General features: G+C 48.2%; 1 protein-coding gene across 9 annotated transcripts in view; it reads right to left on the reverse strand.

Annotated features, from left to right (window-relative positions):
• LOC147015379 (protein mono-ADP-ribosyltransferase PARP6-like) overlaps positions 1 to 24,926 on the reverse strand; it is a 110,987-nt gene that overhangs the window by 71,912 nt on the left and 14,149 nt on the right. For all 9 annotated transcript variants that reach the window (XR_015050316.1, XR_015050315.1, XM_085850058.1 and 6 more), the window contains 3 exons: positions 5,468 to 5,542; positions 2,081 to 2,175; positions 1,928 to 1,988 (listed from right to left, as the gene is read on the reverse strand). Coding sequence is in view for 7 of the 9 variants with exons in the window: in XM_085850058.1 (XP_085706184.1) it covers positions 1,928 to 1,988; positions 2,081 to 2,175; positions 5,468 to 5,542 (231 nt within the window). In the remaining 2 variants the exon portion in view is untranslated. The remainder of the gene's footprint in view (positions 1 to 1,927; positions 1,989 to 2,080; positions 2,176 to 5,467; positions 5,543 to 24,926) is intronic.

A 24,926-nucleotide genomic window follows, 5' to 3' on the forward strand; every position in this document is an offset into this window, starting at 1 on the left:
TCACACAATGCACTTTATTTACACACACACAGACAAGCACGTACATACAGCCATACAGTCATGCAACAAAAGCAAACGCAAGGAAAAAGAGTTACACCAAATAAAAGGGGCAATGTACAGGCACAGACACTTAAGCAGTTCTACTTATTGGACACGGTGCCACAGCATGCATTCAACCCGAAAGAAAGAAAGCCACCCTCAAAGGCAAGGAGGCAGACAGGTCCGTAGACCAAATGTATGTGGATCCTGGAGGATCGGCCAGGTCCACGAGACCAGGAAGGTCTTACCCGCGTCCTCGTGACGCGGGCAAGCCGCAATGTTCACCCAGCTGCGCCCCGACTCCGTGGCCCTGGCGTGGTTGGCGAATCCTCTCCGGTGTGCTCCGCGTGAGCGGTTTTGTTGGCACCACGTTTTGGGTGGGGGAGGAACGGCCCCCCCCCAGCACTATCTCAGCGTGGATGGGGGGGGGGGAATTGCTGATGCTCAGGGAGAGGGGAATGGCTGGCTGGCTTGGACCCCGCGACGAGACGAGCGACCCCCACACCGCAACCTCATTGCCGACCGCCGTCTTCCCTTGACTTGAACTTGAACTCGACCAGCGGCTTGCAGCCAAACCTTGCGAACTCCAACTCCTTCCAACTTCTCTCCAACTCCTCTCCAACTCCTCTCCAACTCCTCTCCAACTCCTCTCCAACTCCTCTCCAACTCCTCTCCAACTCCTCTCCAACTCCTCTCCAACTCCCCTGCAACTCCTCTGCAACTCCCCTCCAACTCCCTCAACTCTGAACTCAACTCAGCGCGAGTCGCCTTGCGCTCGCATCTTTATAGGCCTCAGGAGGAGCCGATATGCAAATATTTGGATCAAAACGCGATTGGAGGCGGGGCCACGCCACCCTCTGTTCAGCCATTGGTCGGGCAAAAAGGGGGCGTGAAGCATTCCTGATCCGCTTTTCGGGGCGAAAGGAACGCATTCACAGAAGGTTCGGAGGCGGGGCTACACTACCCGATGCTCAGTCATTGGGCGGATGAGAAGGGGGCGTGAAGCATTCCTGATCCGCTTTTCGAAGCGAAAAGAACGCATTCACAGCCCATGGCATGACGTGTGGTAGAAAGGTGGAGGTGGTGGGAGTTTAGTTGTTGGCGGGCGTCATTTGAGAATGGCGGTGAAGCGATGTTTGGGGATGGAGTTGTGGAGGTAAAGAGGTGAAGGTGGTGGTGTTTGAGTTGTTGGCAGGTGTCGTTTGGGAATGGCGGTGAAGCGATGTTTGGGGATGGAGTTGTGGAGGTAAAGAGGTGAAGGTGGTGGTGTTTGAGTTGTTGGGGGATTAATGGTCGAAAATAACAATAGAGAAAGAAAAAATGGCTAACTCAAAGCGTCACAGCCCGGATGAATCACACATATTCCCTCTATACAATGGGTTTGGGCTAACGACACATGAACTTACCGAGATATCTCACCTGAGGACTCTCTATGGTGTAATGCGAATTTCCACAACCGTAACAATATATATATATATATATATATATATATGTATATATATATATATATATATATATATATATATATATATATATATATATATATATATATATATATATATATATATATATATATATATATATATATATACACACACACACATATACATATACATGTATATATACATATACAATATACACGTATATATATATATATATATATATATATATATATATATATATATATATATATATATATATATATATATATATATATACACACTTGTACTGTGCTGAGGAATTTCATTGGCAGTTTGCACTCATTTCACTGGCCTAACTTATCCCCACTCCATTTCCCCATACATGGCTTTCTCCACATTTTCATATTTTACTGATTCACCCAGGCATTTCTACATAATATGTATAGTCTTACAGATGTTCAACTTACATCCAAAAAGCTCACATTCACAAGGAGGTCGATGGAAATGTCATCAATGCTTCCATATTCCCTATGTGCACAGATACATTGCAACTGTTTAACAACCTAACCAAACAGCAACACCCCACTGAGATCAGCCAATTATTATCAATACTTGTGCACCTGATGACAATGGCATTTTCACCATATTTCTCTTTCAGCATTTCAATGTCAGCTTCAAGTTGGGGATGTCTGTGGCTTTCTCCATCTTCACCAAGCTGGAGAACATTGAGGTTGCACATTTTATAAAACCCACTGAAGCCCAAATAAATCGCAAGTCATCAAAAGTAGCAGACACAAATAAAAGAAAATCACAGGTGGATTTTCAATGGCCTGCAAGAGTATTCACCTCATTACAAATTTTTCACATTTTGATACATGAGCTTATTTCATGATACTTTCAAACCAAACAATATACAGTATAGTCTTCACAAACTACTCTAAATTGATAAAGCTAAAAAATGCAGATAAAATGTAAATAAGTTAGATTAATCAGATGAAAATCAGATGATTCTCAGTTGCATAAATATTCAAACACTTGAATCACAATGAATGCAACATCAATTCAGGAGCAAATTATTTGTTTGAAAGGTTTTACGTGTATGTAGTCAGTGCTTTAACTAAAATAAATTAAGCTCCCCCACTTATCTAAAGAGTTTTAAGGTGCAACTCACTTGGTCAACCAAAAAGGCAAACATGGAGACCATGAAGCTTTCCAAAGAAGTCAGACATAAAGTGGTGGAGAAGCACCATGCAGGAGAGGGTTATAAGAAGATTTCAAAGTCCATAATTATCCCTTTGAGTACGGTGAAATCCATCATTAAGAAGTGGAACATGTAACATGCAACCCAGACTCTCCCCAGATCAGATCGCCCATCCAAACTCAGCAGCCGAGCAAGCAGGAAACTGATTCGGGATGTCACGGTAAATCCAACAATGACTTTGAAAGATCTGCGAGGCTCTATGTCCGAGATGGCGGTCAGTGTTCATGAATAAACAATATCCCATTCCCTTCACAAAGCTGGCGTCTATGGACAGGTGGTAAGAAAGAAGCCATTACTGAAAAAGACATCGAAAAGCTCGGATGGGATTTGCAAAAAAACATCTTAATGACACTGCAGGTATGTGGATAAAAGTTATGTGGTGAGACGAGACAAAAATTGAACTTTTTGGTCGAAATTCAAAGCGTTACATCTGTCTTAAGCCGAACACTGCACATCACCCAGTCAACACCATCCCGACTGTCAAGCATGGTATTGGTAGCATCATGCTATGGGGCTGCTTTTTATCAGCAGGGACTAGCAAGCTTGTCAGGATAGAAGGGACACAATGGACCAGTACAAAGTACAGTAGATTCCTTGATGAAAGCCTGCTTGATTCAGCCATGAATCTGAAAACGGGTAGGAGATTCACATTTCCGCAGGACAATGATCCAAAGCACAAAGTGAGGGTGAATTCTGTTCTATTCACCCTCTCATTTGCTCAAGGTCATCTGCCATTTGCTTGGAAATCAGCAAACATTAGCACCCTGAATAAAAAAGGTGCAAAAACAGACCCCTGCAACTACAGACCAATCAGCCTTCTCCCAATCATCAGCAAGGTTATGGAATCCATCATTGCTTCCGACATTAAATCCTTCATCTTCTCCAATGGCTTGATTTCCGATCATCAATTTGGTTTTAGACCAGGTCACTCGACCCTGGATATGCTGCTTCTGCTCTCCCAACAATGGATGGGGTTACTCAATGCCAGACATGAAATCAGAGCCATCTCCCCAGACCTATCACGTGCTTTTGACACGGTCTGGCACTCTGCCTGGTCTGGTCTGGTCCGCCAACAACCCCCTTCTGGTAAAACTACCAAAATCACGAATCACTGCTCACCTTCACTCTTTCATTCCTTTTTTCCCCCGCCGTTGGAATAAACTCCCACACTCTGTTCAATCCCATTCTTCCCTCCAGGCCTTCAATACAGTTGTTCACCACCACCTCTTATCTTCCCCCATCCAAAACCTCGATCTTTTCTACCCCCGTGAATCCACCCCAAACCCACTTCCTTCAAATTCCCTGCTTTCCTTCCTGAAAGTCCCTGTAATGTCCATCTTGTATACCCAATGTTCCCTGCCCCATCCCTCTCTTTTCCACAGATCTCCTTATGTCTCTGTTCCCCACTGTTTTGTCCTTCCCTCTCCCACCCCTCTTGACTCATGCACCCCTTGCTGTGCATTGTGTGTTAGCTCTCATACGAGCCTCGACAATGTATACTAAAAAAAGAAGAAAAAAGAGCTTAAGCCACACTGGAGTGGCTGAATGAGAAGAAAATAAATGTTGAGTGACCTAATCAAAGTTCTGACTTGAACTCCATTGAACATTTATGGCGAGACTTGAATATTGCAATCCATCAACAATCCCCATCAAACTTGGCAGAACTAGAGCAATTTTCACGTGAAGAATGGGCAAAGATTTCACCATCTCATTGTGCAAATCTGATGGAGACCTTCCCCAAAAGACCTGGAGCAGTCATTGCTGCAAAATGTGCTTCCACCAAGTACTGATCTCAAGGACTGAATACTTTTGCAACCAGTGAATTTTAATTACCTCTGCCACAGAAGGTGAAGGAGGTTGTGGTTTCACCCCTCTCTGTGTGTTTGTTTGTTTCTTTGTGTGCAGGATCTCTCAAAAAGTTGTGGACGGATCCGGATGAAATTTTTTGGACATCTTTGGTGTGGACAAGCATGAACTGATGAGATTTTGGTGAGGATCTGAATCCGGAACCGAATCTGATAATTTTTCAAATGATTCTTCACCATTGAGAGATAGGGCCAAAAACGATATAGTACTGTATAGCATGATATTTCAAATATGTGATGGGCCCGATATGTTCTTGTGGATCAGGCATTATGTGGCGGAGGTATGCGCTCGACCGAGTGCCCTTCTAGTTTGTACATGTTTTTTGCTGGAATTCCTGACATGTAACCCTCCTTCAACTATAACAGTGTTTAGTTTGATCGCTTAAGTTATGAATAAAAAAGTTCATTTGGAATAATTGTTTCTACATAATTCGTAATTCATCTAAATGTGGCATTATTGGCAAGAGGGTGAATACTTTTGCACGCCACTGTGGCCATAACTATTTGATTTCTAACTTTCCAACAGATGGGAAAATGTTGGCCTGTTTAGAGTTCTCGTCTGAGTTAATGGCTCATGATGCTCATGAAGTGAGGGTGCATCATTTTCTACTCATGTCTTTGCACTACATGTGATTCAAGTAAAAGCTCCACCACAAGACATCATCTTTTAACCTCACACAATGACTTCATTGTTTGGTCTCATGCTACAAGATGGACCTCATTGGTGGAATTCAGGTGATGCATTATACACTGCTTTTTCAGTAGCAAACCAAAGTTTCATAGTTACAGCTGAACCCAGATAAAAATCTACCAAACCCACGACACAAGGTGTGTATGGAATGAAATGTATACATTTTTGTCCATCAGTTCTTATGCAGTACCTGAGATGGAAAACAAAATTCTTCGGATTCTGCTTCAGCTTCCCCGTCGGATTCGTCAGTTGGCCATGTCAAGTCCTGCAGAAAAATACCACACTTCATGATTTGTTAAAACAAAAATGATATATAGTAGAAGCACGTAGTAGCTACAAAAGTAGCCAGGGGGGTTTTATTATTTTCCTTATTCAAACGTGTAATTCAAGATACCTCACCGCATTGGAAAGCATGGGGATAGGAATACTACACTGAAAAAGGTGGGGACTTGTAATACCCTCTCACACCTAGAGTGGTGCTACACGATACGCATTTCCATCGAGAATTTGCGTATCCCCCAATATATAAGTATATATATATATATATATATATATATATATATATATATATATATATATATATATATATATATATATATATATATATATATATATATATATATAATGTCACGGGGGTGGCCGGCCCAGATTAACATCCCGACCCAAATTGTGGTGACGGGCAGTTAACAGCGCCAGACAACCTTCCTCCCGATCACGCCTATATATACTCCGCCTCCAGAGGCGCGGCCCGCCCACACAAAACCCGGGAAGGCGGGGCCCACGCACGCCTGGCTTGCCTCCGATGCCACGCCCACCAATCACCAGCCTTCACCAATTAAAAAACCTTCAAAAATCAGCTCTGAAGTGGCTGAACAAATCGAGGCGAAACTTTACACGTATGACCCCCTGTCCACGAGGAACAAAAGATTCACACATATGATATCATAGGTCACATGGTTTGGCAGCCATATTGGATTTACCCTTAAACCTATAAAAAGACACGACTCAAAAGAAGTCCCGGCGAGGGTCTGTAATCTCTGATTGCTCTTTTTCTTGTCATTTTCTGCATTATTTTCTCCAGCCCTAAAAACTGCTTCAAACCACTTCGTGAACACCTGAAGCAAAATATTGCACAAAACCTAAGGCTGTCACGAGCCCATTCTCTTCACAGGTGCGCTAAAACTGCTTTAAACACGTTTTGTCAATGCATGCGGAAGTATTGTTCCGTGGAAGGGGGGGGGAGGGTGGAGGTCCATAGATAAACTGTGGTAAGTGTAGTATGGTCTGTGTGTTTCGAGGAGGTTATATTGCCTTGTATCAGGGACCTGTCAGAGTAAGTCGTTTGTTACACATGATGCTGAGGAGGCAGCATATGTAATTTACAGACAGGATAGTCAGAGTTATATTGAATGCGTAAGCACCTTTTGTTTGCGGGCAGGGCCAGGTGAGGAATTCCCATTATGAAAAATGTAATGTGAAAGGTCATTACAATCCTTCTAGCCAGTGTAAGCCAGCAATGGCGGCACAGTGTGCTGTGGCACCGGAAGTGGCAAAGGATTTATTTTTATCAGGGCCGCCCCGTGGGTGGAATGGCCCGGAGGAGGACTCCAACCAAGAGGAAGAGGACAACTAGAAGATGATCACTGAGGAGTTTCTGAGGCAGAACATTATTGTGGTTTTCCTTGATGAAGTTTGGGATTGAACCAAGCTTGCACCACCCTGTTTTTGGAGAGGGGAAGAAGCAACCAAGAGAAGGAGAGAGAGAGAGAGTCAGGTCAGGTATGGGAGCATGTGCCAGAACAGCGCGTCGCTGCATCCACTTTCCGCCGGTACTCCAGGGGCCGCCGTCTCGCCATCCCCCAGGCAGATGCCAGGCCCATCCCCATCTCCTTGAGATGATGGTCAACCTGCTGCAACCACGAGGAATGTGGTCGGCCCACTGGCCTCCTGCACTCATGAGACTCCCTCGCTGAGAGAATCTGGTGAGCAGGATCAGCGTCAGGAAAACGAGCCACATGTCCATACAGCCGCAACTGACGCTCACGGACTATGCAGGTAACAAATCTCATCCGAGTCTCTCTCAGCAACCGCTCGTTGGACACAAAATCCGACCAGCGATAGCCAAGGATTCTCCCAAGAGACCTGGTACCAAAGGAATTAAGTCTCCGTCTCAGATCCTTGGTCAGAGTCCAAGTCTCACATCCATAGAGCAAGACTGGAAGTACCAAGGACCTGAAGACTCGGACTTTCGACCTCCCGCACAGGTACCGGCAGCGCCACACCCCATGATCCAGTGAATCCATGACTCCCCAGGCCCGACCCAGACGTCTATTGACCTCTGACTCAAAGCCAGCAGAGACATGAATATCACTGCCAAGGTAAGTGAATCTCTCCACAACCTCAACATCCTCACCACAAACAGACACAGACAGGACAGCAGCATCCAAGATGTCACCGAAAGCCTGGATCTTAGTTTTGACCCAAGAAACCTGTAATCCCAGCGGCTCCGACTCCACTTTCAGCACCTCGAGGGCCCCCAAAAGGATGTCTAAAGTCTCCGCAAAGATGACTGCATCATCTGCAAAATCAAGGTCCGAGATCTTGACATTCCCAAATGACGCACCGCAGCTTGATCTCTCCGACATCCTCCCGATAATCCAGTCCATACAAGTGCTGCAAAGTGTGGGGGCAAGTACACATCCCTGACGAACTCCAGTAACAACTGGAAATAGGTCAGAGATGGTACCACCACACTTCACAGCACTCTCAGTACCAGAGTAGAGTTCAGACATCAGATCGATCACTTTTGGTGGCACCCCACGAAGACCAAGAATCCTCCAGAGGACATCCCGATTCACTGAATCAAACGCTTTACAGAGATCAACATAGGCTGCAAGCAGCCCCTGCCGAAACTCTCGCCTGCGTTCGGTGAGGACACGAAGTGCAAGGATACGGTCAATCGTTGACCTCTTTGGTGTAAAGCCTGACTGCTCTGGACGCTGGTGCTCAAGCAGATGGTGGCGAACCCTATCAAGAATTATCCGAGCAAAGACCTTGCCCGGCACTGAGAGCAGCGTCACCCCTCGGTAGTTGTTGCAGTCTTGGCGATCACCCTTCCCTTTCCAGAGAGGGACAACAAGGCCCCTCTTCCAGTCAGTTGGGATGATGCCTGTGTTCCAGGCAGAGCACAAAACTGCATGCAACGACACGAGTGCAGCATTTCCACCAGCCTTGAGAAGTTCGGCATGGATGCCACAGATCCCTGGAGCTTTGCCCCGTTTCAACTGGTTCACCGCAGCCCGTGTTTCCACAAGCGAAGGTGGACCACAGTTGATTCGAGGGTCAGCAACAGGGATTGTAACACCCTTGATGTCCAACTCAATAGCTGGTGGATCAGCCTGGTACAACCGCTCAAAGTAACCGGCCCAGCAGGCCTTCACTTCAGACTCCTCTGTCAAGAGCCTACCACTCTCTGCTCGAACTGTAGTGCTCCGAGGGATGGGCTTGGATGAACGTAATGCGCGAATTCCCCTGTAAGCGGGACGAGAATCACCTGTCCACAGGTGATGCTCTACCCCCTCACAGATTCCTCGCACATAGGCCTCCTTGTCCACCCTCAGTGCACGTACAGTTTTACGCCTCAGCTCCCTGAACAGCTCAGCTCTGCCATTCAGCCTGGTCCTGCGACTCTGGTCAATGGTATCCAGTGTCCCTTGAGAGACAAAATTCTTCTTTGCCCTGCGGTGAGCTCCAAGGCATCCACCGGCAACATCAAGGACGGTGGTCTTGAAGGCGCTCCACAACTCTTCAGGACCCCCCAAAGTACCCAGACCCCCCAAGTGTCCACTCAGCCTGTTCACAAACTCCTCAGCTACTCTCTCATCCCTGAGCTTGGCAACATCCAGCCTCGGCTGGGATGGTACCATTCTCCAGGATTTAAGGTGCAGCTTTAGAGTTGCTACAACAAGCCTGTGGTCAGTATTGAGGAACTGAGCACTCCGGTAGACCCTGCAGTTCTGGATCATCCTCCAATGACCGTCAATGAGGACATGGTCAATCTCCTTTGCCACACCGCCAGCGTTGGAATACCAAGTCCAGCGATGAGCTTGTGGGCGCTGAAACCACGAACCAGCCACCCTAAGTCCATGACTTCTTGCAAAGTCAAGGAACTTAGTGCAATTCTGGTTCATAGTTCCTGACCCATGGGGACCAACACACACCTCATAACCATCCCTATCAGTTCCAGTCGATGCATTGAAATCCCCCAAGACTAGAAGTGTATCTCGTCTGGGGCACTGATCAACCACAGACTCGAGTGTGGCGTAGAATGCATCCTTCACGGTGAGATCACTCGCCTCAGTCGGAGTATAAACAAAGACCAGGGAAATGACACTTAAGGAGTGACGAATCCTTAATCTCATAATACGCTCGTTGACCGGTGTTACCTCAATTATCATTGGGGTCAGCTTATTGGACACAGCTACAGCAACTCCTTGGGTATGGCAACCATCAGAGCGACCAGACCAATAGTAGGTGTAACCACCCACCATTATCTCGCCGCAATCCGGTCTCCGAACCTCAGAGAGAGCTGCAATCCTGATGTCCAAACGCTTGAGCTCAGATGATAACAGAGACAGGTGATCATCCTCTCTTAGGGATAGGACATTCCAGGCACCCTCCCGAAGGGACCGCCTCAGGTTAACCCAAGGAGACCGCCGTCTGTTGGACGACACCTCAGCACCACTCCGACACACTCTCCCGCAATCTGACCCAGGGATGTTAACCCGTGGTTTCCCTCCTATCATCAAAGATTGGGGGTCCCGAAGGCTTTGCCCCAATCCCATCATCCGGTGAGCTGCCCTGCGAAGGGAAGCTGCACAGGAGGTACTCGCACGGAGTGGGTTTTCAGATTTTTTTGCGTTTTTGTGTTTTGCGGAATGAAGGGTTTTACTGTGGCCGGAGTGCAAATCCTGCCACTAACCTCCTGATAAAAAGTAACCCAACTGCAGGAGGACGTCCGCAGACACAGTTGGGCACTAGATATGGATGGCCGTTGGCTCACAAGGAGCTCCTCCGCCCTTTGACAGGTTTTGTTTTTAATCCTGCTGGGTGTCCATATCCAAACACCCTCCTCTCCAGAAAACCTGGTGGGGGAGACGGTTTAGTCGCCGACAACCCGACCATGGAACAGGTTAGTATAGGTTTACATGGTACCTGTAGCAGGTCACAGATCGAACCTGACCTGACAGAGAGAGTGAGTGGTGAGTGTAAGAGAGAGAGCGACAGAGAGAGAGTGACAGAGAGAGAGAGAGGGAGAGAGAGAGAAAGAGAGAGAGAGAAAGAGAGAGAGAGAGACAGAGAGAGAGACAGAGAGAGAGAGAGAGAGAGAGAGAGAGAGAGAGAGAGAGAGAGAGAGAGAGAGAGAGAGAGAGAGAGAGAGAGACAGAGAGACAGAGAGACAGAGACAGAGAGAGAGAGAGAGAGACAGAGAGAGAGAGAGAGAGAGAGAGAGAGAGAGAGAGAGAGAGAGAGAGAGAGAGAGAGAGAGAGAGAGACTCCACATGAACAGAGTGTAAAGAAGCACTTTGAGGAGGAAGAAGAAAGGCCTGGAGAGAAGACAGAGGGCAGACCAGGAGGAATCATATGGAAAGGACAGAGAGAGTCAGGAGGGTTGGTTGAGGAGTTGATCGTCGTTGGCATTCCTCATGGCTGGTTGGTCTCATCTCTGACTTACTCCCTCTTTGGACTCACTTTGTCACTAGTTCCCATCGTCTCGCAAACTGTATTTGCACATCCTGTATTTGCACATCATCCTATTTGTATTCATCATATTTGTATCCTGTATTTGCACATCATCGACAAAGGAAAATCCCCACCTGTAAAACTGAATGTTTGTATAAGTGTGATCTGTGGCACCTAAAGTGGGTTCGGTTTCACTTTTTGTTTCTCATCATTACCTGTGCCACCGAAGGTGGAAGGACGTCATGTTTTCATGTTTGTTTGTTTGTGTGCAGAATATCTCCAAAAGTTGTGGACAGATTCAGATGAAACTTGTTGGACAGGTTGGGTGTGTGACAAGGATGAATTGATTCGATTTTAGTGAAGATCCGAACCGGATCTGGCCACGAGAATTTTTTAAGTGATTCTTCACCATGGAGAGATCGGGCTACACCGATATATATATATATATATATATATATATATATATATATATATATATATATATATATATATATATATATATATATATATATATATATATATCTTCTTCTTCTTCTTTCGGCTGCTCCCGTTAGGGGTCGCCACAGCGGATCATCCGTATGATCCGCATAGTGATTTGGCACATGTTTTACGCCGGATGCCCTTCCTGACGCAACCCTGGTCGCCTCTTACGACACAGGGATATGGTACACCTATTTTAACCGGGGTATACACCGGCCCAGTACACTGGTACTCATTTCGCCGACCTCGGAAGGATGACAGGCTGAGTCAACCCCCTGGTGTATTAATTCAGTGGCCCAACGGGGCTTGAACTCAGGACCTTTTGGATCCCAAGCCGCTGCCCAAACCACTGCGCCAACACCAGGCTTTTATATATATATATATATAGCATGATATTTTCAAAAGTTGTGGCCGGATTCGGATGAAACTTGGTGAACAGGTTGGGTGTTTGACAAGGACGAATTGCTACGATTTTGGTAAAGATCCGAATCTCCATCTGAATACGAGAGTGATTTAATTTTTATAGTTATTCTTCACCATTAAGAGATAGAGCCAAAAACATATATAGCATGATGTTTCAAAAATGTATTGGGCCCGCTAAGTTGTCATGGATCGGGCATTGCATGGTGGAGGTATGCGCCCTACCAAGTGCCCTTCTGGTTGTATACAAGCTTGCGTGCGCCCAATTCCCTCTTTGTGTCTTTTGATTTGCTTGGTTTGCTCCAAACTGCTCATCTCATGCACCTTTTCCCCACATATTCAATTCAAAATAAATTCTTTAAAAGGTAGGAAAACGTGTTCAAGACATCTGCTTCTGGCGGGTGTGCCGTCAATTTTGGATCATTCGGGCAACTTTGAGGAACGGTAAAGAATAATAACTGAACGCAGTGCAGTAAGAGATCATAAGGCCATTTCCGGAGATGAAGGGTCACGGTGCCGAGGCATACCGTGTTGACGAAGCCTCAGATGTGATAGTATACCATGTCAAGACCCAGGCCGAAGGCAGCTCCCCCCACAGACGAGGGGGGTGGGGTCAAGGCTTGCGTGACGGGGAAAGGGGATTTCGAGGCTCAATAAAAGGTGGCACGGAGAGCCTCTTTCGAGGAATGGGGAACACAGACTGGGAAGATCGGAGACTTGGAGATTCGAAGCTCGAGAGGTTTTATGGACTCTGTTGGGGGCTCAGTTATCATTAAATACATTAAAGCAAGGGTCCTGTCCTTCTCTCCTTGTGTCATTCCTTTCACTTTGCTTGCTCACTCGCATTTCTTCCTTTCACTCTCCTCCGCGCTTTGTCGATTCATTTCTCGCCATACCATTCGTTCTTCGCTATTCATTATTCCCTGCACCTTCTGTCTCTGTCCTTTCACGAAAGTCGAAGACTAGACAACACAAATGTAAGTGTGCTCCCTCTGCACCATCCTGTCAAGCTAAGGGAGGTCGGTGTTTTATCAAATCGTGTCTGGCAAAAACTTGCCATCGTTCTCCCATATTCTCATTCTTTGTATCATGCGTAAGTAATTTCCTGGGCCCTTCGCATGTTCCTGGATAAGAGCAGAAGAGACACGAAATTTCTAAGTATACATCACACTGGTCAACAAAATCTAACTTTTTTTTTTCTCGCATCGAAGATGTAAACATACTGTGACGTCCACGGGACTTGAACAGTCCCGCCAACGTAGAATGAGCCGAAACGATGGAGGCGGTTTATTTTTATATAACCCAAAGACGGCGGTTTCAATCGCTCTACCGAAAACGGGACGAGGAAGGTGGCACGAGTCGCTTTTCACTGAGTTGATAACGTTTATTTCTCTAACCAGAAATAACAAGACTCGACAAGAGGAGGGATCCGGGGCGATTTGATGGGATGGTGGTGTGGGTTCGGGCGTGGGGAAAACACAGACAATTCCAATGAATATACAAATCTCAAACCCTCTAAGGCGCCAGGTACACACACACACACACACACACACACACACACACACACACACACACACACACACACACACACACACACACACACACACACACACACACACACAACGTAGCTGGTCCTGGTGGTCAGGCTGGCCCGTGGTGGTGACGCAACAGTCCCTGGATTGGCGTTGGACGAGCTGGCGTTGCGATAGTCAGGGCAGGAGACACCGTGGTGCTGTCGACCTCCTGGTCTTGGCCCAAGTCCGCTCACAGCCGCCAGGGAACCAGTTCTGGCGCCAAGTTGCGAGCAGGAGAGGGAGGCAGGTCCGCCCGCCGTTCGACCCCGTGCTCCGAGCCAGCAGAACCCCAGAGCCAACCGAGCTGAGGCACGAGGCTCAGGAAGGCTACAAGACACGATGAAATCAGGATCGAAAAAAGCCCAACAAAAAGCATCCTCCCAGCACAACAACCTCCACCAAAAACGGTCTTTCTGTCCCGATCTTCTTCCTCTTCCCTTTCGACCCCGAACAGAACCTTTTTATCCTCCCGTGCTCGTCACTTCCAATCGAGCCGTTTTATTGGCCCACCGCCGTCGCCTTCTGCCAATCGTGATCACGGGGCGGAGCCATCCGCAGCACTGTCCTGTGACGTCACGGCAAGCCTCCAGGGAATACTAAAAGTGTTTACGCAGACACACTTACCCTAACCCGTCTCCCTATCTAATTACGTGACAATTAACATTTCCCCCTTGAAGAAATGGACATTTACTAGACAACTTATCACCACTGAATTGCTACTTATTACATCGAGATCCTGGTAAACTCGAACAGCATGGCATACCTAATTAAACATCCTAATTACCCTTTGAATGCATACCCCCCTCAAACGTAACACTGCCCCCTCCTCTGGTACCGCAGCTCCTGCAAGGTATATCACAGGCGCTACTTTACCAGCCTTAACACTTACTGACTCACACCTATTTAACCTAACGAAATAAAGTAGGAGGGGCAATGGGCAGCGAGCCGTAGCTAACTTACCTATCCTGCTTAACGTACTACCCCCTTCTGGCCTTATCCTCGCCTAAACAATCATTCATTTTTTTATTATTTTTTTTATTGTATCACATGAGAGCACTGAGCAAAGTTGCACTCCATCCTCTGGATCATCGCTCTTGCCCAACACTCTTCCAGTGATCTGGGGAGGGGAAACAACAGGTTCCACAAAAAAAACATAACACATACTTTACATTCCTACTCTAAGCCTTAACGACACTATTCACGGAATATTTACACTTGACCGCGTCCCCCAGTGGATGCTAATAGACCCAGCGTTACCTGGGGAGCCAATTTTCAAATTTGCTTGCCCCAAAATTATGCGGACCTCATGCCCTTGCTGCACCTGTCAAGTTGTGCGGGTTCGAGTGGGACTCACACATCTTCACAACACTCACACCATGGTCATCATCACATTTCTAGGTCATGGTCCCCATTTTAATGATGCAGGCTGAACGCCGTCATGGCCGTGGGGTGGGTTACCACAAGATGATGGGGGCATCTCAGGTGCCACCATGCCCACAGGTAAGCTTTAGTCCAACCCAGACGTTTCTCCACCCAGCTCCCTTTGATTCCCACCCCCCTGGTAGCCATCAGCTCTAACCCCGTACAACACACTGGAAGGGGTCTCACTGGCTCCTCTGGCCTTCCTGGGTCGCCAAGGTCCTACCCGCCTTGGTCGCCCAACCAGACCCTCTCCCAGTTGCCTCCAGACACTGTCACCGTTAGCCACCAGGGTTGAATCTCCTTGAAGGGGGTCGCAATTCCCGCTCACCGTGAGCTTCAGCAATCCCTGTGGACAAGCACATCATCCCCACCCACAAAACCCACATGACTCCCCCACCCCATCGGCCTTACATGTGACACCTGCATTTCTAACACTTCACCGACCATGATCTTCCCTGTTACCACACCATGTCAAATAAAAAATTAAAAAAAATCAACGTGTGCACCATACATTTCACTTCTTAACTTGAAACAACTCACACAGCACTTCTCACCCGATCCACGCACCAGACATTGGACAGCCACTCGTGCCCGCTTTGTTACCAATTACCCATTGTCCCTATTGTCACTCTACAACCCAGCAGAACTTACAAACCCATGCCAATTTTTCCACAATTCACTTTTTTCACCAAAGGAGGCACTTCGCCACAATCTCAGCAGCCGAGCATGGCCCTATATACTCAGCCCAATCTAGTCTCCCCGACCCCCGACAGTGATCTCCGGACCCGACCTATGAAAGGGCATCTCGGATAGACCTGGTGGTTCAGCAGGAGGATTCACCCTCTCCGAGACTAAAAGTCTATTGGAGGGTTCCTCCATCGCCGGGTACCGGCAATATCGTTGCATGTGTCCTCTTCGCCCGCACCGGAAACAACTCCCCACAAAAGGCCCCCGTGGGTATCGGTGTAATGTCTCTTCCGGTTCCGGACCCCCTCAGCCATAATCGAATTGCTCTATTGGCTGGGCTGGACCCCGCCGCTTTGGCGCACCAACTACCGAATTACCCCTTATCAAACTTGACAGTTTCTGGCAAATTTCCTGAAACATTTGGGTAATGCCAATTTCTCCCAGCCCCTCTACTTGATCCTGGATCTCCACCTGTCGGATCGTCAACGATGGCCTCTCGGGCACCCGACCCGGCTGACTCCACGAGGCCAGCCTGGCCGCGCACTCGGCCGCTCGGTGCACGGTGGGTGAATCCTGTAGCTCCACTAGCGCTCGGACCTCAGGGTCAGGAAGAGCAGCTAAAAATTTCTCGAGTGCCAGTCTGTCCCATGCCTCCACTGTTAGGTCCCGATACGCGATCCTGACTGATTGGTAAATGTCCTGTGCCAGCTCCTGCACTGTCTCACCTGGCTTTAATCTGCGGTGCTGGAGCTGAGCCCGCACCAGACCACAGTTCGCCGCGAACCCAAACCGACGGCTCAACGCCTCGCAAATGTGGGAGCTGGTCAACATCCCTCCGCGATCACGTTTAACACATCTGCGGCTGGTCCCCGCAACGTTGCCACCAAATTCCCTGTACGTTCCCGCTCATTCCACCCGTTTAGTCGGGAAATGCACTCAAATTGCGTCAGAAAAGCTTCAACGCTCCCTGATCCGTCGAAATTTACCAGGGGGATCACTTTTACGGTGGCCCGCTTCTCAGTTTCTCCCTTGTCCGAATCCAGTCCAGGGATCAAACACCCTTGTGGCTGCGTATCCAATTTCGGAGCCCACTGTGGCCAAGGATGTTTTGTGGTGAGGGTCTCATGGGTCAATTTTTCCTCCTGTTCCAAACGTTGAATGGACCGATTCACCTCTTCCCGCAGGATCTTCTGGGCCCGCACAACCTCCTCCAAGGCTCCGTCGCGAGTTTGTAGCTGCTCCTCAACCAACCCGGACACTCTACTTACAAAAGACGGCTCGACCAGGCCTTTATCCAAGTCTTCATCTTGGCTCATAATTTTATCTTGTTCGTCCAAACGAGCCTCCAATCCTTTTACCTCCACCAAATTCATCCCTTGCTTCCTCAGCTCTCCCCACTCTTCAACTTGCAGCTGCATATGAGCATCCACACAGGCACGATGACGTTCCAGGCTTTCATCCACTTTATCAACCCGAATGTTCGTTGCATCAATTTTATCTACCAATTTTTTTCGTATATTTTCCCCCTCCAATGTAATTTCTACCTTTGTTTCCTCCAATCTATCCTCGAATTTACTTTGTATTTCCCCCAATTGAACATCCACACACTCCTGCATCTCAGTTTTCATTTTCTCCATTTTTTCCCCCAATTCATCCCTCATTAAATCAATCCGTGCACCCAACTGTTCCCCCATTACCCCCAATTGATCTGTCATTTCTGCCCCCTGTGCCGTCATGTCTGCCCCCTGTGTCACGAAATGATTTGCCATTTGTACCGTCATGTCCGCTATTAAACGTTCCAACATTGTTTGGATCGTCATCGCACCGGTCTCCGGCGCTGCCGGCCCCGCTACGGGCAATGAAGCACGGTCCACGCTCGGAATGAGGGAGGTTCCAACCCTACCCCCGTCTCTCCCTCCTACCCCCGACTCGCTGCCAGACACGTGGCCTTCCTCCTCAAACATCTGCACATCCGCCATGGTGCAGAAGTCCCGTTTGCCACCAATTAAATTTAATTTGAAAAATCCCGCCAAAATTTTCCCGTGCTTTTCTGTAGTAATTTTATATTCCAATTCGTGGCGAGATTTCAGTCCTGGTATATTCTCCCGATACCAAATATAATTTAGAGGGGTCCGAACATCCAACACCCTGACACCAATGTGACGTCCACGGGACTTGAACAGTCCCGCCAATGTAGAATGAGCCAAAACGATGGAGGCGGTTTATTTTTATATAACCCAAAGATGGCGGTTTCAATCGCTCTACCGCAAACGGGACGAGGAAGGTGGCACGAGTCACTTTTCACTGAGTTGATAACGTTTATTTCTCTAACCAGAAATAACAAGACTCGGCAAGAAGAGGGATCCGGGGTGATTCGACGGGATGGTGGTGTGGGTTCGGGCGTGGGGAAAACACAAACAATTCCAATGGATATACAAATCTCAAACCCTCTAAGGCGCCAGGTACACACACACACACACACACACACACACACACACACACACACACACACACACACACACACACACACACACACATACACACACAACGTAGCTGGTCCTGGTGGTCAGGCTGGCCCGTGGTGGTGACGCAACAGCCCCTGGATTGGCGTTGGATGAGCTGGCGTTGCGCTCGTCAGGAGCAGGAGACACCGTGGTGCTGTCAACCTCCTGGTCCTGGCCCAAGTCCGCTCACAGCCGCCAGGGAACCAGTTCTGGCGTCAAGTTGCGAGCAGGAGTGGGAGGCAGGTCCGCCCGCCGTTCGACCCTGTGCTCCGAGCCAGCAGAACCCCAGAGCCACCCGAGCTGAGGCACGAGGCTCAGGAAGGCTACAAGACACGATGAAACCAGGATCGAAAACAGCCCAACAAAAAAGCACGCTCCCAGCACAACAACTTCCACCAAAAACGGTCTTTCTGTACCGATCTTCTTCCTCTTCCCTTTCGACCCCGAACAGAACCTTTTTATCCTCCCGTGCTCGTCACTTCCAATCGAGCCGTTTTATTGGCCCTGCGCCGTCGCCTTCCGTCAATCGTGATCACGGGGCGGAGCCATCCGCGGCACTGTCCTGTGACGTCACGGCAAGCCTCCAGGGAATACTAAAAGTGTTTACGCAGACACACTTACCCTAACCCGTCTCCCTATCTAATTACGTGACAATTAACATTTCCCCCTTGAAGAAATGGACATTTACTAGACAACTTATCACCACTGAATTGCTACTTATTACATCGAGATCCTGGTAAACTCGAACAGCATGGCATACCTAATTAAACATCCTAATTACCCTTTGAATGCATACCCCCCTCAAACGTAACACTGCCCCCTCCTCTGGTACCGCAGCTCCTGCAAGGTATATCACAGGCGCTACTTTACCAGCCTTAACACTTAATGACTCACACCTATTTAACCTAACGAAATAAAGTAGGAGGGGCAATGGGCAGCGAGCCGTAGCTAACTTACCTATCCTGGTTAACGTACTACCCCCTTCTGGCCTTATCCTCGCCTAAACAATCATTCATTTTTTTATTATTTTTTTTATTGTATCACATGAGAGCACTGAGCAAAGTTGCACTCCATCCTCTGGATCATCGCTCTTGCCCAACACTCTTCCAGTGATCTGGGGAGGGGAAACAACAGGTTCCACAAAAAAAACATAACACATACTTTACATTCCTACTCTAAGCCTTAACGACACTATTCACGGAATATTTACACTTGACCGCGTCCCCCAGTGGATGCTAATAGACCCAGCGTTACCTGGGGAGCCAATTTTCAAATTTGCTTGCCCCAAAATTATGCGGACCTCATGCCCTTGCTGCACCTGTCAAGTTGTGCGGGTTCGAGTGGGACTCACACATCTTCACAACACTCACACCATGGTCATCATCACATTTCTAGGTCATGGTCCCCATTTTAATGATGCAGGCTGAACGCCGTCATGGCCGTGGGGTGGGTTACCACAAGATGATGGGGGCATCTCAGGTGCCACCATGCCCACAGGTAAGCTTTAGTCCAACCCAGACGTTTCTCCACCCAGCTCCCTTTGATTCCCACCCCCCTGGTAGCCATCAGCTCTAACCCCGTACAACACACTGGAAGGGGTCTCACTGGCTCCTCTGGCCTTCCTGGGTCGCCAAGGTCCTACCCGCCTTGGTCGCCCAACCAGACCCTCTCCCAGTTGCCTCCAGACACTGTCACCGTTAGCCACCAGGGTTGAATCTCCTTGAAGGGGGTCGCAATTCCCGCTCACCGTGAGCTTCAGCAATCCCTGTGGACAAGCACATCATCCCCACCCACAAAACCCACATGACTCCCCCACCCCATCGGCCTTACATGTGACACCTGCATTTCTAACACTTCACCGACCATGATCTTCCCTGTTACCACACCATGTCCAATAAAAAATTAAAAAAAATCAACGTGTGCACATTACATTTCACTTCTTAACTTGAAACAACTCACACAGCACTTCTCACCCGATCCACGCACCAGACATTGGACAGCCACTCGTGCCCGCTTTGTTACCAATTACCCATTGTCCCTATTGTCACTCTACAACCCAGCAGAACTTACAAACCCATGCCAATTTTTCCACAATTCACTTTTTTCACCAAAGGAGGCACTTCGCCACAATCTCAGCAGCCGAGCATGGCCCTATATACTCAGCCCAATCTAGTCTCCCCGACCCCCGACAGTGATCTCCGGACCCGACCTATGAAAGGGCATCTCGGATAGACCTGGTGGTTCAGCAGGAGGATTCACCCTCTCCGAGACTAAAAGTCTATTGGAGGGTTCCTCCATCGCCGGGTACCGGCAATATCGTTGCATGTGTCCTCTTCGCCCGCACCGGAAACAACTCCCCACAAAAGGCCCCCGTGGGTATCGGTGTAATGTCTCTTCCGGTTCCGGACCCCCTCAGCCATAATCGAATTGCTCTATTGGCTGGGCTGGACCCCGCCGCTTTGGCGCACCAACTACCGAATTACCCCTTATCAAACTTGACAGTTTCTGGCAAATTTCCTGAAACATTTGGGTAATGCCAATTTCTCCCAGCCCCTCTACTTGATCCTGGATCTCCACCTGTCGGATCGTCAACGATGGCCTCTCGGGCACCCGACCCGGCCGACTCCACGAGGCCAGCCTGGCCGCGCACTCGGCCGCTCGGTGCACGGTGGGTGAATCCTGTAGCTCCACTAGCGCTCGGACCTCAGGGTCAGGAAGAGCAGCTAAAAATTTCTCTAGTGCCAGTCTGTCCCACGCCTCCACTGTAAGGTCCCGATACGCGATCCTGTCTGATTGGTAAATGTCCTGTGCCAGCTCCTGCACTGTCTCACCTGGCTTTAATCTGCGGTGCTGGAGCTGAGCCCGCACCAGACCACAGTTCGCCGCGAACCCAAACCGACGGCTCAACGCCTCGCAAATGTGGGAGCTGGTCAACATCCCTCCGCGATCACGTTTAACACATCTGCGGCTGGTCCCCGCAACGTTGCCACCAAATTCCCTGTACGTTCCCGCTCATTCCACCCGTTTAGTCGGGAAATGCACTCAAATTGCGTCAGAAAAGCTTCAACGCTCCCTGATCCGTCGAAATTTACCAGGGGGATCACTTTTACGGTGGCCCGCTTCTCAGTTTCTCCCTTGTCCGAATCCAGTCCAGGGATCAAACACCCTTGTGGCTGCGTATCCAATTTCGGAGCCCACTGTGGCCAAGGATGTTTTGTGGTGAGGGTCTCATGGGTCAATTTTTCCTCCTGTTCCAAACGTTGAATGGACCGATTCACCTCTTCCCGCAGGATCTTCTGGGCCCGCACAACCTCCTCCAAGGCTCCGTCGCGAGTTTGTAGCTGCTCCTCAACCAACCCGGACACTCTACTTACAAAAGACGGCTCGACCAGGCCTTTATCCAAGTCTTCATCTTGGCTCATAATTTTATCTTGTTCGTCCAAACGAGCCTCCAATCCTTTTACCTCCACCAAATTCATCCCTTGCTTCCTCAGCTCTCCCCACTCTTCTACTTGCAGCTGCATACGAGCATCCACACAGGCACGATGACGTTCCAGGCTTTCATCCACTTTATCAACCCGAATGTTCGTTGCATCAATTTTATCTACCAATTTTTTTCGTATATTTTCCCCCTCCAATGTAATTTCTACCTTTGTTTCCTCCAATCCATCCTCGAATTTACTTTGTATTTCCCCCAATTGAACATCCACACACTCCTGCATCTCAGTTTTCATTTTCTCCATTTTTTCCCCCAATTCATCCCTCATTAAATCAATCCGTGCACCCAACTGTTCCCCCATTACCCCCAATTGATCTGTCATTTCTGCCCCCTGTGCCGTCATGTCTGCCCCCTGTGTCACGAAATGATTTGCCATTTGTACCGTCATGTCCGCTATTAAACGTTCCAACATTGTTTGGATCGTCATCGCACCGGTCTCCGGCGCTGCCGGCCCCGCTACGGGCGATGAAGCACGGTCCACGCTCGGAATGAGGGAGGTTCCAACCCTACCCCCGTCTCTCCCTCCTTCCCCCGACTCGCTGCCAGACACGTGGCCTTCCTCCTCAAACATCTGCACATCCGCCATGGTGCAGAAGTCCCGTTTGCCACCAATTAAATTTAATTTGAAAAATCCCGCCAAAATTTTCCCGTGCTTTTCTGTAGTAATTTTATATTCCAATTCGTGGCGAGATTTCAGTACTGGTATATTCTCCCGATACCAAATATAATTTAGAGGGGTCCGAACATCCAACACCCTGACACCAATGTGACGTCCACGGGACTTGAACAGTCCCGCCAATGTAGAATGAGCCAAAACGATGGAGGCGGTTTATTTTTATATAACCCAAAGATGGCGGTTTCAATCGCTCTACCACAAACGGGACGAGGAAGGTGGCACGAGTCACTTTTCACTGAGTTGATAACGTTTATTTCTCTAACCAGAAATAACAAGACTCGGCAAGAAGAGGGATCCGGGGTGATTCGACGGGATGGTGGTGTGGGTTCGGGCGTGGGGAAAACACAAACAATTCCAATGGATATACAAATCTCAAACCCTCTAAGGCGCCAGGTACACACACACACACACACACACACACACACACACACACACACACACACACACACACACACACACACACACACACACACACACACACACATACACACACAACGTAGCTGGTCCTGGTGGTCAGGCTGGCCCGTGGTGGTGACGCAACAGCCCCTGGATTGGCGTTGGATGAGCTGGCGTTGCGCTCGTCAGGGCAGGAGACACCGTGGTGCTGTCGACCTCCTGGTCCTGGCCCAAGTCCGCTCACAGCCACCAGGGAACCAGTTCTGGCGTCAAGTTGCGAGCAGGAGTGGGAGGCAGGTCCGCCCGCCGTTCGACCCTGTGCTCCGAGCCAGCAGAACCCCAGAGCCACCCGAGCTGAGGCACGAGGCTCAGGAAGGCTACAAGACACGATGAAACCAGGATCGAAAACAGCCCAACAAAAAAGCACGCTCCCAGCACAACAACTTCCACCAAAAACGGTCTTTCTGTACCGATCTTCTTCCTCTTCCCTTTCGACCCCGAACAGAACCTTTTTATCCTCCCGTGCTCGTCACTTCCAATCGAGCCGTTTTATTGGCCCTGCGCCGTCGCCTTCCGTCAATCGTGATCACGGGGCGGAGCCATCCGCGGCACTGTCCTGTGATGTCACAGCAAGCCTCCAGGGACTACTAAAAGGGGTTTACGCAGACACACTTACCCTATCCCGTGTCCCTATCTAATTACGTGACAATTATCATTTCCCCCTTGAAGAAATGGACATTTACTATACAACTTATCACCACTGAATTGCTACTTATTACATCGAGATCCTGGTACACTCGAACAGCATGGCATACCTAATTAAACATCCTAATTACCCTTTGAATGCATACACCCCTCAAACGTAACAATACTTTTCTCGACCCGTTTTGGACACGCCGATTCCAAACCTGTTTTCAGTTTTCTTCTTGAACATCCAGTTTTTGAAATATGACGTGTTAATTTCAGCACAATTTCGGTAATAATCACACATTAGGCTAATTAACGTTGCAACTTTATTCATTTTTCAGAATAATTCACATAAACAAACACACCATATGCTTGGTTAAATTTGTGCAGTACACACTTATGAAAAAAGAAATGTATAACAACTTTAAAAAGTGGTGAGATGATTTTCTTTTGTAAACTTTGTCCATATTATCATGATACAACAACCAGCAGAAGTCCACCAGCATACTTTTAATTAGTGGGGCAGATAACAGCAATTTTTGAGAGGAATCGTGCAAATGATGATACAAGCAGTAAATTTGGCACATTTGTTCTCCAGGGGATTCGAATCAAATCTGCCTGATTGGCCGTTTGAAAATCCCAATTTAGAAAAATTTGAAAAAAATAAAAACTTCAAAAAAGTCAAGATCACGAATCAATGTTGGATGCTGGCTGAGATTGGTGAATGTTTCAGAAACATCATCAAAGACGTTCCAAGTCTGCCATGCAGTTTTCTTCCCTTTACTGAGGAAGGCAGACACGACGTCACATCCAGTGAACGCATGGAAGTATGGGATCCCTCTCGCTTTCTCAGGTCCTATTGCAGAAACTACCTCATGGACTGGAATCCATCGCACCTTGGCTCCTTGGCCAAAGGCAATCCACATGTTCTCAAGACCTAGTTCCTGTAAGGATGGCAGTACAGATATTGCTATGACTAGTACGTCCGTGTCATTAGCCTTAATGATAATGGACTTGCTCCCATCTGTCATTACATCCCTGGCGTGTACAAATATTTGAGTGTCAGCTTCTTCATGACAACATGGAGACACAGCATCCAGTGACTTCCTTGTGTTGCTAATGGCATCTTCTCCTTTTGTGACAATGACTGTGCTTGTCGTCTGTGCTTCACACATCTTTTCCGCAAGGAAGTGAAACAGCTCAGTCTTGTTGCTGTCATCTCGAAGAAAGCTTCTCCAGTTACTTGGGGTCTTACTGGTTCCTGTCACTCTTCTTCTGATTCCTTGCCCCCTTTTCGACCTTGCCTCGGACTTCAGACTTGACTTCTTGTACACATCAAACACTACGTCCACCCTCTCGTACCTGGCACCATAGGATTCCACCTTTGGGATGATGTCTTCTTTAGCATAGTCATCAAATATCTTTGAAGTGCGTGAAGGTAGGGCATTGATAAGTGCTGAGCCATCAATGATGACTGCATCTCCCCTTGGTTCTCTGTCTGGGATGTTCACTTGCGCTTCAAGAATTTCAGGCAGCTGTGACTTCAAATTTTTTGGAAGTTT

Source organism: Eptatretus burgeri, chromosome 12 (genome assembly GCF_056783735.1).
Source record: "Eptatretus burgeri isolate ZD-2024b chromosome 12, Ebu_testis_v1, whole genome shotgun sequence".
NCBI classification, from domain to species: Eukaryota; Metazoa; Chordata; class Myxini; order Myxiniformes; family Myxinidae; genus Eptatretus; species Eptatretus burgeri.